Raw genomic sequence first — 15,378 nt, forward strand, 5'->3', positions numbered from 1 at the left:
CCAGTTATTACAAAAAAGGTATTTGAAGCCGAGGTGGCATGTTTGTGCGGTTGGCCTGGCGCCCTGTTCACGGCTGCTCTGTTACATTCCTCCCTTCAGGAACGGAGAATGATCGCCTTCCCATCCGTAAGCTCATTAGGTTGTGCATACCAGCGGCCCCCATACCCACACACACCGGGCACGTTCCCCTCAGGGCCCCAGGCATGCTGGGGTCCCCCCTCGCGCCCCACGGCTCGTGCACAGCCCATGAGCAGCGGATCCTATTAATATTAAAGTGGCTGCAGGTGCCGTTGCCCCACGTGCCAGCCTCATCCTTCTCAGGGCGCTGGTTCCCTGCTTGAGCCCAGTGCATCCTGTGGAGGAGGGTAACGTGCTTATGAGATGAGAGAATGGGCTTCATTTTCAGGCGGGCTCCATTTCCAGTGAGGCTCTTTTCACTTCAGAAAATGGATGCAATCACCTTTTCATGAGTGTCTCAGCTCCCTCCCACCTGCAGACCCTGAGTTACTGCAGTGCTGGGCCCTTCAGAAACCTCCTCTTACATCACAGGTTGGACTAACCTCTCTGGCTTGGACAAGTCGGGGACTGGGCAGGCGTCAGGGCACCCAGTGACGTGGATCCTGGGCCTGTGGTGGGGACAGTGGCTGTTCCTCCATCCATGCCCCTCCGGGATGGGTGTCCACACCACAGAAGGCCATCGCTGCAGTAGTGGCCAGGGAGAGTCAAGGGCCGACCTGGTTCTTAAGTATCCAACAAAGGGTGCCTATCATACAGGTCCCATCCCAAGCCCCCCTGGATCCAGGATGCCGTGGTAGATGGGTGTCAGGGAGAGGCCTTCCCTCTAAACACCAGTTTTGGGAGCCCAGGGGGACTGACCAAGGGTCAGGGGCTCCAGTTCCAAACTGAGTTGGGACAGATGAACAGGACAGTGTATAAATGCTGCTAAGGGTCAGGGAGAGTTCCCAGCCGTAGAGGTTCAGAGACAACTTGGTTCTTTCTAAAGCTCAGCTCAGACCGTGTCTCTGGGTCACTGCTGACCTCACAGACTTGGGTCCCGTCCCGTGAGCTCCAAAAGGGTGTTTGCAAGCTGGACACCCTGCCCTTCTGCCCCTCCTGCCTTGTTCAGCCTCGTGGGCCTGTGTCATTGGAAGGGCTCAGAGCATAGCTCAGCAGACCTCGTGGCTCTGAGCATCTCTGAACAATGAAGCCTGGGGGAGGAAAGGGATGGGGGTGGTCAGGTGGGGCGTGGGGTTTGCAAAACAAGAACACACTCGTTTGCCATTTAGCAAGAATTTTTTTTCCCTTTCTTTTCAAGCTATTGTTTCCTCAAGGGAAAACTTTTATTTGTGTATGAGTAAAATGTGCTCTCTTCATGAATTGAAAGCAGAACAGGATAAGAGATTTCTGTCCCCGTGGCAAAGAGCAAAGAAGGAGCTCATTGGCTGGCGGCAGCCAGCGTCGTCCCCACCCCTGGCCCCTAAACTTTCTCCATGCCTTCTGCCCGCTTCCTAGCAGAGCTGAGACCTGAGAAGGGCCAGCCACGCGTCATCCCTGCCCCAGCGCCCTGGCTGGGAAAACGGCTGTGGCCAGGCCTGGCCTGTGGGAAACACCACACCCCTTCAGCGTGGAGAGCCTGAGGAAAGGTGGCTGGTGAGGGGCCATGGAGGCTGCCGTTTCTGGCTGGTTCAGATGACAGGAGAAAAGAGAGATGGAGGGAGGGATTCAGAGCGTTAGTTTGACCCACTGGCATCCCCCTTCCCCTGCACAGGTGAGAAGTTGCCCCACTGTCTCTGGTCTTGGGGACAAAGCCTTGCTTTATGGAAGCCCTCACCCTGAGTCTCAGGGAGGACTTCTTTCTAGAAGATTGATGGGAACAATGGCCAGGCCCCTTCCACCACCCTAGATCTCGCCGATGCCTCTGCCCTTTCACTCCAGGAGATGTGAACCGCTTCTTGACTGTCACCTCTCGTCTGGGGTTTGGGGGACGACGGCCTTGGTTTTGGAGTGTTGCAGGCTCTGGGATAGCTTATCAACCACGTCTCTTTGCAGCCTTTGCTGAGGTAGCTAGCTAGGGTGGGGTTCCATCTGTCTTCTGTGGCTTGGGTTTTCACCACGAGATAAAACTCGATGACCAGAATGGCCTTTCCCTCAGCAGCTGTTAGGTCATCTGCCCCCAGTCCGAGGGGCCCCGGGAGAGGTCCCTCTAGTCCCGGCAGAGGAGCCTCCTACGGGGAGAAGGTGGTGGTGGTCTCAGCCTCCACGCTCATGGAGGACCGCCGGGCGTGCCGGCAGGCGGACCACTGCCGGAGCCGCTCCTGGCTGAGGCAGCCTAGGTCCTTGAAGAGCTTGAAGAGGTCGCTGCGGAACTTGACGCCGATGAAGGCGTACAAGAAAGGGTTGACGCAGCAGCGGATGCAGGCCAGGCTGTAGGTGACGTCGTAGGCGATGTTGAGCTGCTTGCTGAGCTCGCAGCTGGTGCCGCCGGTGATGTTGAAGTTGGCCACCGTCTGGGCCAGGACCACCCCGTTGTAGGGCAGCTGGAAGGCTACGAAGACCACGACCACGGCAATGATCACCTTGATGGCCTTGTTGCGCTCGAAGTTGCGCGCCTGGAGCAGGGTGCGGATGATGAGGAGGTAGCAGAAGCTCATGGCCACCAGGGGGATCAGAAAGCCTACCACCATCTGGGCCACCCGGATGGTGATCAGGGCCTCCACGCGCTCGGTGATGAGGGAGCACCGCAGCGCTTGCTCCGTGCTGCTCCTCTGAATGCCGCTGTACAGCAGCTCTGGGCTGGAGAGCACCACGGCCAACAGCCAGATGCCCACGCAGGAGAGCTTGCTGATGAGAAGGACGCGGGCACGGTGGCGGTGGGCCGAGACGGCCTGGACGATGGCGACGTAGCGGTCGATGCTGATGCAGAGAAGCAGGAGCATGCCGCTGAAGAAGCTAATCTTGTAGATGCCAAAGATGAGCTTGCAAACGTGGACCCCGAAGACCCAGGACTTGGCCGCGCTGTACGCCCAGAAGGGAAGGGTCAGGAGGAAGAGGATGTCCGCCACAGCCAGGTTGAGCAGGTAGGTATCGGTCATGGTCTTGAGCCTCTTGAAATAGATGTAGGTCAGCATGACCAGCCCGTTGCCCAGCAGGCCCATGAAGCAAATGATGGAGTACATGACCGGGAGGAACCAGGCTTTAAAGTTTCGCACGTCCTTCTTGAAGCACACGGACTCGTACAGCGTGTAGTCCACTGTGGTGTTGTCTCCGACGTAATCGTCCGTGACCTCATCCTGGCACAGGCACACCTGTGGGGAAGGAACACGCTCCAGCTTAGCTGAGTGGGTCTCAATCTCACTGCTGTGGGATTGGCCAGAGCAGTGGTTTCAGGGTGCAGTTAGCATCACCTGCAAATTCTCGGACCCCATGTGAGACCCACTGAACCAGAATCTCAGGGGCTGGGGCCCAGGAATCTGTTTTTCTAAACTTTCCAGGTGTTTCTTTCATTTGAAATCAGTGCTTCTCATATGTTAACATGCACATGAACTCGGGGATCTTGTTCAGATGATTTAGTGGGCCGGAGTGGAGCCTGGGATTCTGCCTTTCTACTAAGGAGCAAGCGTCTGATTTTGCCAACACTTCGGAGAGACTTGACCTTAACGGGTGTTAACGGTGGACTAGAAATAGTCTGGGCTTTGGGGCCAAACGAGCCTTGGGCTTGTTAAATACACTTCATTCTCCCTAAGACTCAGTTTTCTCATCTGTGAAATGGAGACGAATACTATCTCCTCCACATGGTGGTTGTGAGGGTCCTGACTCGATTCTGGCATCATTTCATCTCCATGGAGGTTTTATTTTGCCCATTGGAAACTCCAGGAAAGTGGGATCGTGTGTCTTTCTTTTTGAGCCTCCTTTGGAACCTGGTAGAAAGAACTTTCCAGGGGAGGGGGCCTACACGAATACCCCAGTTTTTGAGGGAAAATCCACTTGGGCTAAGGTTGAGGAGGGCCTGGAGTGAGAAGAGAGGAAGGCAAAGCTCTATTAAGAGGCCAGAAAGCCCTGGTTTGGGGCAAGCTGCCGTGATCAGGGGTGGTCAGTGACTTGAAGACGGATGGATCCCTGCGGCCCGGGGCACAGCACCCAGCATGAGGCAGAAGCTCAGGTGATGCAGGGTCAAGTGGAGGGCGGGGCCACAGCCTCAGCTGTGACTGAGTCCTCTCGGGCCCAGGAAGGAAGCACGGCCCCGTCTCCACCCTCCCTCCATCCTCGAACCCTCTCCCCGCACCTCTCTCCTCTTTCTTCCTGCTGTATCTTCTGGCAGATCCCAGTCAGCAGGGCTCAGCTGCTCAGGGCTTTTTTTAGCCTATCTGCGGGGCAGCGTGAAGGTTCAGGCAGTCTGCTGTGATTTTATCAATGAAGGAGGGCACTCGGGCTGGCTAAGCTGTGCGGGGCTGGGAGCTGGGCTGGAAGACTGCCTCAGGAAGCTCCTGGTCCCTCCTCTGGGAATGGGGCCCTGGGCAGCTCGACATGATGGATTTTCGTGCAATTGGGGAACTGGAGGGAGTGCAGAGATGAGGAAAGGGGGGCTCTTGGAGAAGCGATGTGGCTTGTTCAAGGTTGCTCAGCCAGCAGGGGAACCCAGTCTCCTGACTTCCCTGTATCCTGTCTCTTTCTCACTTCCAAATTCTGGATTCATCGCTATTCTGCTTGGCAACAGGGCAAGGACCAAATCACGCCCAGGAGCTTTTTTGGGCATTGCTATCTCGAGAAGAAAAGTCAGTGGCAACCACTTTTCTCTTTTCCGGGCATGACTGCAGCCTGGGAGGCCTGGAAGAGGCTGGCTGCCCTTGGCCGCCCAGGATAATGTCCAAGGCCTCAGGTCCAGGGTTCCTGGACATAAGGAGGCTCTGGGCCTTGGAGGGCAGTATACCCAGCCTCTGTGACCTGTGTTTCCCACGACCCCGTTCTGCCTTCTCTTTCCCTGCTTAGTATCCGCCCCGTGTACCAGGGGCCACCAGGCTTGACGTGTCTCTGCAGCCCCAAGCCCCACCACATCCTGCCCCATCTAAGCCGAACCCATCCCCTCAAGTAAAGAGAAGGATGAGCCCAGCTGTCCCTTATCCCCTCCCCAACCTTCCAGCCCCTCTGGAGTCCTGGAAACAGGGGAGAGAGAGGGGAGGGAGTGGTGCTGGGGAAGGGCGCCAAGCTGTGGGCTACAGCCCAAGCTCCAGGGGGCCTCTGGGATGGGGTTTCGGGAACAGTGCCCAACTTGGGGCCTGCCTCTGGCCAGAGCTCCTGGAAAGCTGCCCCTTTGGCCTCCAGACCTGGGTAAGAGCCAAATTCTGAAGTGCTGCCTCTCCAGCTCCTACCTCAGCCCCCCTTCCCCCTCCAAGAGAGCTCCCAACCCCAGCAAACGAGGGAGAGTCGACTTCACGAGTTAGTTTCTTCTAACTCTGGTACTCGATTGGGGCAGATTTTCTGTCTCCACAGCTGGGGTTGAGACGCCGAAACTTGTAAACTGGGGATCTTTGCTCCTACAGCGCTCTGGGCCCCTCTAAAGGATGTGCTTCCATCCTCCCCCATAGTGAGGCTCAGGCCAGTCTCTATTTCACAGAAGGGAACTGGGGCTTCGAGGGGAGCCTTTGGCTGGAGGGTGGAGGAGGGAGACAGGTTTGGGGCGATAGGATAGCTACCAGCCACCAGGCCACGGGTTCTTTTCTCAGTCCATATATGAAGATTTACATGTGTGGGTGTGGACACATACGTGCAAAACCCAGGAACCTTTTTGCAAAGCAAAGAACTCTCTCCAAGCACTCAGGAGTCCACCTTTCTGCCTCCCGGATGGGGATATTGGAAGCGGGGTGGGGAAGGTGGGGTAACTTGCTTTCTCCCGTGTTTTAATGGAAATGGAGTAAAGGAATGTCGGAGAACATCCGTGGCTTTCTAGGGTCACTCAGCAGATGGAGAGGAGGGGTGGCTATCAGCTTAACGAATGACAGATTTGTGTCTGGGTCTATTTCTTTCTGGCAAATGCCCAGCGTCTCCACCAGAACCCAGGGCTTGGGCTTCGGAAGGACCAGGCTTGGGGAGGGGCGTATGGGAAAGGGAACGGAGCTTTTCTTGGTGGGACACCTACCTGGAAGATGACGAGCAGGGCCACCACCAGCACGCTCTTCATTGGCTTCCCTGCAGGAGACAAGGTGAGAAAGTTATTGCTTGGCAGGGATGGCCCTTCGTTATGGCAAAAAGCCACAAAGCCAGGGGACTTTCATCACATTCTCCAGACACCATGTTTGAGAACATGAGAACCAGATTGTGCCTTGGAGCACCTGGCCAGCTGCCCAGCCTCACTGCCCTCCCCTCCTCCCCTCCATGAGGGGTCCCAGAAAGGAGCGGGATCGGAATGCAGGGCAGCCCCTCCCCTCTCCTTGGCCCTTCAGGGCCTCTTCTGGAATTGGAAAGTCCATCTTGGCCCAGACCACCCCTCAAGGCTGAACGGCAGGCTGAGGCCCCAGGTTCTCACAAGGGCTGATGTGGGCCCTGGCGGCTCAGTCCTGCTTTGTGGTTGAGCTGAGGGCTGGAACTGGAACTTATTTTCTCCAAAGGCTGAGCGGGGGGGACAGTTCATAGGGTGATTTATATAGAAGTCGTATCTCACTTAACAGTCTGGGAGCTGTGCCCTCTTCACCTTTGTAGCCTCCCTTCCCCTAACTGGACCGGACCACAGGAAAGAAGAGTCAGTAACTGTGATGCCGGGAATGACTACAAGGCAGGACTTGTTGGTCCACTGCACCTCCAGTCTCAGGAGGGTCAGTAGATCCTCCTGATCTTGGGATCCTGCTTCTAGCAGATCCTTGGGATCCTGCTTCTAGCACCTTCTGGAGGCTGGGGGCCTCCCTCCAGCGAACAAGGGATTCTGCTTCCTCCTAGAGGCAACATCACAGGCCCAGCGAGTCTGTGTGCTTGGCCACAGCGCCACCTGCTGGAAATTTTGTGGCATGACACCCAAATTGGCATTGTGCTCCAGGGAGCGTGCCTAGGGCAGGGATTCTGGGCTTGGGGGAGTCTTAGGGGAAGGAAGAAGGGCATCGAGCCACAGAAATAAACAGGCATTTCTCCCAAGTTATACTGAACGCTACTGCTAGCTGCGTCTTCCTAAAGCATAGCTCTGATGCCGACCCCCACTCTGCCCTCTTCCTAAATTAGGACCTCTCTACCCAGCCCCAAGGACCTCTCTACGCAGCCCTAAGGATGACGCCCTGATGCTGAGCGTGGCAGTCAAGCTTTCCACTGTTTACTTGGACCTGCCTTTCTAGTTGTGTCTTCTGTTTCTGGGGACAGGCATCCACTGTCCCGTTGTCCCCAGCTTGCACCTGAGTATTTGCAGTCCTGGGTGGGAATGGATCTCTGTACAACATCATGGCTCCCCTCTCTCATTCCCCTTCCTTGCCAAATTGACCCGTGAGCCCCTGAGCTTGAGTTTGAGTCCACATCTCTACCCTTAAGCACACTCTCTTCATGGTCCAATGAGCTGCCCATCCTCCATTGACTCATCTTGATGTGAAGCGCTCGAGGTTTCTTTAAACACACACACGTCTTTCGGTTACTCTAGAGAAAGCCTGCTCTGACTGTCAGTGAGAACTGAGAAACCTCAAGGTCTTGATGTCACACGGTGAAATACGAGGAGCATGAGTTGTGTTTCTAGTTCACTCCATCAACCCCCTTTCCTGGCCCCGTCTCAGTCCTTTTGCCACTGGCTGGGGGAGGGGTAAGGGAGGGAGGGCTGGAGGGTGTGTGTATGTGAGGTCTCCTTCCGGGTGTGTTGGAGAGGGTCCTCGAGCAGGGATCTTCTAGGACCAGAATAGGTCGTTTTCAAGAAAGGTGACCAAACAGGAACTTAGGGGAACTCAGGTGTGTGGCAGAGGCCGCCTGGTCAACAGCCTTGACTCAATTTACTTCTGTCTGTTACAAAGTCGTAAAGTAACTCGCTTTGGGCAACAGCTTGGGTGGGACCAGAGAAGTTGGGAATCTCAAGGGCTGAGGAGTGGTTGACTTATGTGTTGGGTATTTTCTGAGTTCTTGAGTTTCTAGTAATGATCACAACGAAAAGGAAATTCCCTAGAACTCCAACCTTAGCTCCCAGTGAGAGAAACTAGAGATGAGTAACTTTCCCAGAGTCACACAACCATCTGGTAGTGGAGCTGGGCTTTGAATCCATCTAATTTCAGAAGCCACACTCCTAAATGCTCTTCAATGCTGCCTCTCGGGCTTTATGTTCCTCTCCCTCCTAACATCCTGTGAGTTACCCCTTGTGAGGCTCATTCCATATTCCAGAAAATAGAGGCTCAGAGAGGTTAGGTCTCCTGTCTGGGGTCACACAGCTGCTGAGAGATGGATCTGAGATTTTTTTAATGAGCTCTCATTACTTCATTTCTGTTGAGGCTGCTGTGTAGACGGACCTCTGTGGAGCATAACGGGAATCATCACTCTCCTCCATCCCATTGGAGGAGAGTGAGGATTGGTCACCCAGTTCTGCTGCTTCCATTTCCTAACATCTCAGATCTGCCCCCGCTTCTACCCCAACATAAGGCTTTGCTGCCACGGAGCTCCTCTGAAACACAGATCACGTTATTTAACTCACATAATTGAAAAAGAAAAATCTTCATTGGCTCCCCATTGCTTTCATCAAAAAGCCCAAATTTTTAGCAGTGCCACACGGAATCTTAACGATTGGCCCTTGCCTGTCCCTCCTGCCTCCCTTTCTCCCTTCCTCCTTGGCACGGCCAGGTCCTTTACACCCTCCTCAACTTGCTTCTTTCTTGCCTCTATTAGCTTTTGTCAGAGCTGACCAGCTGGGAGCCTGCAGGCTGAGCCTCCAGGATATTCTGTTTGGCTACATGGAGTTCACAAAAAATTGGATTTGGATACCTTTAGGTGGGGCTTGTACCCTCTGAATCACTTCACTGCCCTCCACTTACTACATCTACTCCCATTCCCTCATTTACAATTGAGCCATTGAGTTTGCTATCCCTGCCACATCCTGGGCCCCTTGCTCCTTGTTTTCTGGTTTGATAACTCCTACACGTCCTTCAAAACCCAACTTAAATGCTCCCCTGACTCACATTCATTGTTCATTTCTTTAGATTTCACAATCGCCCTGCTCTTAGCCCATCAGCACTCTCTCTCCCTCTCTTGCGGTGGCTTATTGACATATGTGTCTCTCCCCCACCAGACTGGTCCTGCCTGAATTCCTCCATCAATGACAGTTGACTGAAAGTACCAAGCAAAGAGGAGAGATTTCCCAACAGCTCCCCCAGGCTGCAGGGTTCCCCTCCTCCCCAGCCAGGCTCCCCAGAGGCCAGGAGGGATTGGCCCTGAATCTCTTTAGCATCCCCATCTGCCACCATCTCTGGCTGAGCTGTGAGAGATGAGTATCTTAACAGCTCATTTTTCTCTTCTCTGCTTTGGAAAATTCTAACCGAAGTCTTAGGCCCCATTTTTTGAAGATGGGGAAGGTGTCTTGGGGCTGCTCATTCAAATCATGAAAAAGGCCAACTCAGCCCGGGTTCGGGGTTTTCATTTTGTGTAACAGAAACTTTGCCCCTCACCCACCTTGGGCTCCCTGCTGGGCTGACAAAGAGAGAGAAACAGATCCTTTGTGGCCCACCCGTCCTACCAACGGCCTGGAGTCTGATCTGAGCAAAATGTCTCAGTGGTGTCCCCTCCTACCAGTATTTAGGGCTTGGCCAGCCGTTGGGGCTTTCTTGAATTGAGTGAAGCAGTAAGAACATCCCTTTTCCTGCATCAGGTTTCCTGCATTAAAGGGACCTCCCTCCCTGCATTAACACCTGTGAGTCTAGCACCCCCAAACCTAGTCCTGGGAGGAGACCCCCCTGCCCCGTGCTGTGCTGGGGCTGCTCTTGAGGGCTCATCGAGCCAGTGGTGTACACCTCTCTCCGACTCTGTGCTCAGTCATTTCATGGCTTGAAATCGGCTGACGGCTTGAAGTCAGCTATGGTGGAAGAATTTACACTATGGAAATTGGCAAGCACTACATGTCAGAGTCTGTTCTGGGGAGCCGGTTCTCTAGCCTTTACCAGCGCACCACGGGGACCTGCTTGGTTTCCTTCACAGAGGTCAAACCAAGAGGCAGGATTGGGGTCTCCAGGGGATGACGGCTGCATTCTGGGACGGTGGTTAGTGGGGCTGGTTGTCTGGGGAGTGGGATTAGACGGCAGGCTGCAGGGAGGAGGGGAAGTTGGAAGAGAATTTTTTTTTTTTTTTTTGCGGTACGCGGGCCTCTCACTGTTGTGGCCTCTCCCATTGCGGAGCACAGGCTCCGGACGCACAGGCTCAGCGGCCATGGCTCACGGGCCCAGCCGCTCCACGGCATGTGGGATCTTCCCGGACCAGGGCACGAACCCGTGTCCCCTGCATCAGCAGGTGGACTCTCAACCACTGTGCCACCAGGGAAGCCCGGAAGAGATTTTTAAAAACTGAAATCAGAGTTCTTGATGCCATTCATTCATTCACTCATTCATTCCACAAACATTTTCTGCTCATACCCCCAAAGCACCTGGAACTCAGAGGTGCAAGAATCAGACCCTGGCTTCCAGGGGTTCTCAGTCGGTGTGTGGGATGGCCACTTTAGCCCTTTAGGATCTGTTTGCTGGGTCCACCCAGGGTTCTGGGTGGGTGGAAAAAGGAGACAGGAAGGCAAGAGGCTGTGGCGTGGTGGGTCGGGTGGTGAGGACAGCAGAGGGTGAACGGGAACCTTCACTTTTTAAAGCCAACCCCTTGCGGCTTTGAGGCTGCCGTGGTGCTTTGTCTGCCGGTGAGAACGAGCAGTTCAGGAACCCGGCCTTCGTAGCCTCAGGCGGGTCTGACTCCTCAGCTCAGATTTATAAATGGGGTCTCTGGAGCTGGATAAACACTCCCAGAAGCTCCTCGGGGCTTCCCTTGGACTCGCTCTGGTTAAGACCGAGATTAGACTTTTGAAAGGGATGAATCATCTTCCTGGGTAGAAAAAGTGATTAAGTGAGGCTGGGGGCTGTGCTGGAGGCCCTGGCTGTGACTTCTCCCAGCTGAAGGCTCCCTGTGGTCTCATTTAGTGTTGTCCACCCAACATTTAACCAGCAAGAGGCAACAGCTTGCCCGTGGGATGTGCAGCAGAGAGACAATAAGCACAGCTTGCATTGCGTTGTGTGTAGTGTCATTTACACAATGCTCTTGCCTTTAATCTGCTCCTTGTTATAACCTTAAAAGAGCAGACATTCTCATCCCTATTTAGCCTGGGAGAAAGGTGGGAATCGGAGGGCGAGTGGAGGGTCCTGAGCCCTCCAAGGAGAAATTTCCCTGATGAGACAGGTCCCTGAGAGCCTCCCCCATCACCCCAGGCTGAGACAGAACAGGTGCTGTCCAGATTTCCACCAACCCCAGCCCTGCCGCCTTCTGCAGTCCCTACTGTTCTTGAAAGATGTGACCCCCCTTATCTTTCCTGGAACCAATGGTTAGCCCCTTCCCCAGGTCTGAAAGGGGCACTCTCCGTGCCTGGGAGAACAGGGTGGCACTCTCCGGGAGCAGCCGCTGATTCCCAGCAATGCCACCTCATTTCTCTGGGAGGCTCCCCTAGGCCTTCCACCCCCATCCTCCATCCCCATCCCACAGAGTCAGCCTGGGTGTCCAGGTGACGCTGGTACTGCTTTCTCTCACACGGGGGAGGCTCACTCACCCAGGTCCATGACACTCTCGGCAGCTGAAACCACACAGGAAGGTTGTGCCCGGCCTCTGTCTGGGGAGCAAGTCGTACAAGCCCCTTTTAAGCTGTGAGAGGAACCACCCTCTTCCCTGCCCCTCCCACCTCTGCTCCTCCGTCCAATCCAGCTCCACTAAGGCTCTGGACTCAGGTGCCTCGTGGGACCAAAGGGGTATGAGGGGTATGAGAAGGTGACAGAGTGGCGGCCCACTCACTGGTCATAGGATCATGAATCATCGGGGCATTTACATTCAAAAAGCCCCCTGTGCAGACTAGGGGCCCAGCCTAAGGCAGGGGAACAGGGGCCATTCAGCGATTCGACAAATGTTTATAGCCTAGTGCCATGTGCCAGGGAGTCAAGAGAAAAGTGAGAGATGTACCCCCATCCTTCCTTTGCCCTGCTCAGTGTCACAAGGGACTACATTTCCCAAACTACTTTGCCCTCTGGGTTTTGGGTAAGTTTGGTCAATGGGCGGCACTGACAGATGATGGAAGGTAGAAGGGGAGGGATGTGCCAGGATGTTTCTTTTCTCCTTCCTTCTTTTCTCTTCCCTCACCTCTTCTCTTTCTTTTTTTTTTTAATTTTGTTTTCTTTTTTTTTAAATTTAGTTTTTATTTTATATTGGAGTATAGTTGATTTACAATGTTGTGTTAGTTTCAGGTGTACAGCAGATGATTCAGTTATACATATACATACGTCCATTCTTTTTCAGATTCTTTTCCCAGATAGGTTATTACAGAAGATTGAGTTGAGTTCCCTGTGCTATACAGTAGGTCCTTGTTGATTGTCTATTTTGTATGTAGTAGTATGTATATGTTAATCCCAAACTCCTAATTTATCCCTCCCCCTGCCTCCACTTTTCCCCTTTGGTAACCATAAGTTTGTTTTTCCTTTCCTTTTTTAATGACAACTTTATTGAGTTATAATTCACAAATAAACTCAACCTTTTAAGGTGTACCAGTCAGTTTTTTTGGGGTGGTGTTTTATATTCACAGAGTGGTGCAGCTGTCACCAAAATCAATTTTAGAACATTTTATTTTATTTACTTTTTTAGTTTTTAAAAAATGTTTATTTATTTATTTAGGCTGCGCTGGGTCTTAGTTGCGGCATGTGGGATCTTTTTTGTGGCATACGGGATGTTTTTTAGTTGCGGCATGTGGACTTCTAGTTGCAGCATGCGGACTCTTAGTTGTGGCATGCGGGATCTAGTTCCCCAACCTGGGATCGAACCCAGGCCCCCTGAATTGGGAGTGTGGAGTCTTACCCCCTGGACCACCAGGGAAGCCCCTAGAACATTTTAAATCACTCCCCCCTGTAACCCCCTCCTCTTCATTAGTGAAGACTCCCCATATCCCCTCCAACCCCACCCCCAGTCCCTGGTAACAACGAATCTACTTTCTGTCTTTATAGATTTACCTATTCTGGACACTTCACATAAATAGAATTATACTATATGTGGCCTTTGTGTCTGGCCTCTTTCACTTAGCATAATGTTTTCAAGGTTCTTCCATGTTGTAGTATATATTAATATTTCATTCCTTTTTATGGTCCAATAATGTTCCATTGTATGATATCCATACATTCCAACAAAACTCCATTTGGTTAATCCATCATCAGTTAGATATTTGGGTTGTTCCCACTTTTTGGTTATGATGAATAATGCTGCTAGGAACATTCATATACAAGTTTTTGTGTGGACATATGTTTCTTTTTCTCTAGAATACATGCCTAGGAGAAAATTGCCAGGTCATATGGTAACTACATGTTTAACATTCTGAGGAACTGTCAAACTTTTCCTAAAATGGTGTCACCATTTTACATTCCCATCAGCAATGTATGAAGTTTCCACATCCTCAACAAAATTTGTTATTGTCTATTTTTTTTTCTTTTGATTCTGGCCATCCTAGTGGGTGTTAAGTGGTTTTAATTTGCATTATCCTAATGACTAATGATAATGAGTACCTTTTCATGTGCTTATTGACCATTTATAAATCTTCTTTGGAGAAATGTCTATTTAAATCCTTTGCCCATTTTTAAATTGTATTTTTTTTTTGTTGAGTTGTAAGAGATTTTTTATATATTCTGGATACAAGTCCTTTATCAGATATATGATCTGTAAATATTTTCTCCAATTCTGTGGATTGCCTTCACTTTATTGATGGTGACCTTTGAAGCACAAGACCTTAAAATTTTGAGGTCAAATTATTTTTCTTTCGTCACTTGTGCTTTTTTGTGTCATATTTAACCATTGCCTAATTCCTGTTCATGAAGATTTATTCTTATGCTTTCTTCTAAGAGTTTTATCTCTGACATTTATCTTTGATTCATTTTGAGTATCATGCATATTCCCTTCTATTCCTAATTTGTTGGATTTTGTTAAATGCCTTTTCTATGTCCATTGAAAAGATCATTTTTTTTCCTTATTCTATTAAATATGGTGTATAACTGAGATTGATTTTTGTATGTTGAACCAACCTTAAATTCTTGGGATAAGTCACTTGGTCATGGTGTATAATCTTTTCTTATATGTTGCTGGATTTGGCGAGGATTTTTGAATCTATATTTAGTGCAGATATTGGTCTATAGTTTTATTTTCTTGTGATTTTTGTGGTTTTGGTATCAGGGTAACTCTAGTTGAAGGTTTGTCAATTTTGCAGATCTTTTTAATGTACCAACTTCTGGTTTTATTGATTTTCTCTATTTTTTTCCTATTCTCTATTTCACTTGTTTCCATTCTACTCTTTGTTATCTCCTTCCTTCTGCTTGATTTAGGTTTAGTTTTCTCCTTTTGTCCTATTTCTTAAGGTAAAAGGTTAGATTCTTTACTTGAGACCTTTCTCCTTTTTTCTAGTATAGGCATTTATAGCTGTAAATTTCTCTCTAAGCACTGCCTCAGCTTCATCCCATAGGTTTTTATATGCTGTGTTTTCATTTTCATTCATCTCAAAGTATTTTCCACCTTTCCTTGTAAATTATTCTTTGACCCATTGGTTATTTAGGAGTGTTTTGTTTAATTTCCACATATTTGTGAATTCCTCAAATTTCCTTCTGTTTTTTGTTTTTCTTATTTTTTTTTTTGCGTTACGCGGGCCTCTCACTGTTGTGGCCTCTCCCGCTGCGGAGCACAGGCTCCAGACGCGCAGGCTCAGTGGCCATGGCTCACAGGCCTAGCCTAGCTGCTCCGCGGCATGTGGGATCTTCCCTGACCGGGGCACGAACCCGTGTCCCCTGCATCGGCAGGCAGACTCTCAACCACTGCGCCACTAGGGAAGCCCTCCTTCTGTTTTTGATTGTGGTTAGAGAATATATTTTGTGTGATCTCAATTTTAAAAAATTTATTGAGATTTGTTTTATATCCTAACATATGGTCTATCCTGGAAAATGTTCCATGTGCACCTAAGAAGAATGTGTATTCTGCTGTTGTTGGATGAATATTCTATAGATAGCTGATAGGTCCAGTTGGTTCATAATATTCTTCTATTTTCTTATTGATCTACTGCCTAGTTGTTGTATCCATTATTTGAAAATAGGGTATTAAGTCTCTGACTATGATTGTCGAATTGGGTATTTCTCTCTTCATTTCTGTCAATGTTTGCTTCATGTGTTTTTGGTCTCTGTTGTTTAG

General features: G+C 50.9%; 1 protein-coding gene across 1 annotated transcript; it reads right to left on the reverse strand.

Annotated features, from left to right (window-relative positions):
• Positions 1 to 1,993: 1,993 nt before the first annotated feature.
• CCR7 (C-C motif chemokine receptor 7) lies at positions 1,994 to 11,775 on the reverse strand. Its single transcript, XM_033847639.2, has 3 exons — positions 11,729 to 11,775; positions 6,134 to 6,183; positions 1,994 to 3,305 (listed from the first exon to the last, which is right to left on the reverse strand). Exons 1-3 carry the CDS (start codon positions 11,736 to 11,738, stop codon positions 2,226 to 2,228), a joined length of 1,140 nt encoding a protein of 379 aa, XP_033703530.1. The 5' UTR covers positions 11,739 to 11,775; the 3' UTR covers positions 1,994 to 2,225.
• Between the last annotated feature and the right edge of the window lie 3,603 nt (positions 11,776 to 15,378).

Source organism: Tursiops truncatus, chromosome 20 (assembly GCF_011762595.2).
Source record: "Tursiops truncatus isolate mTurTru1 chromosome 20, mTurTru1.mat.Y, whole genome shotgun sequence".
Classification (NCBI taxonomy): Eukaryota; Metazoa; Chordata; class Mammalia; order Artiodactyla; family Delphinidae; genus Tursiops; species Tursiops truncatus.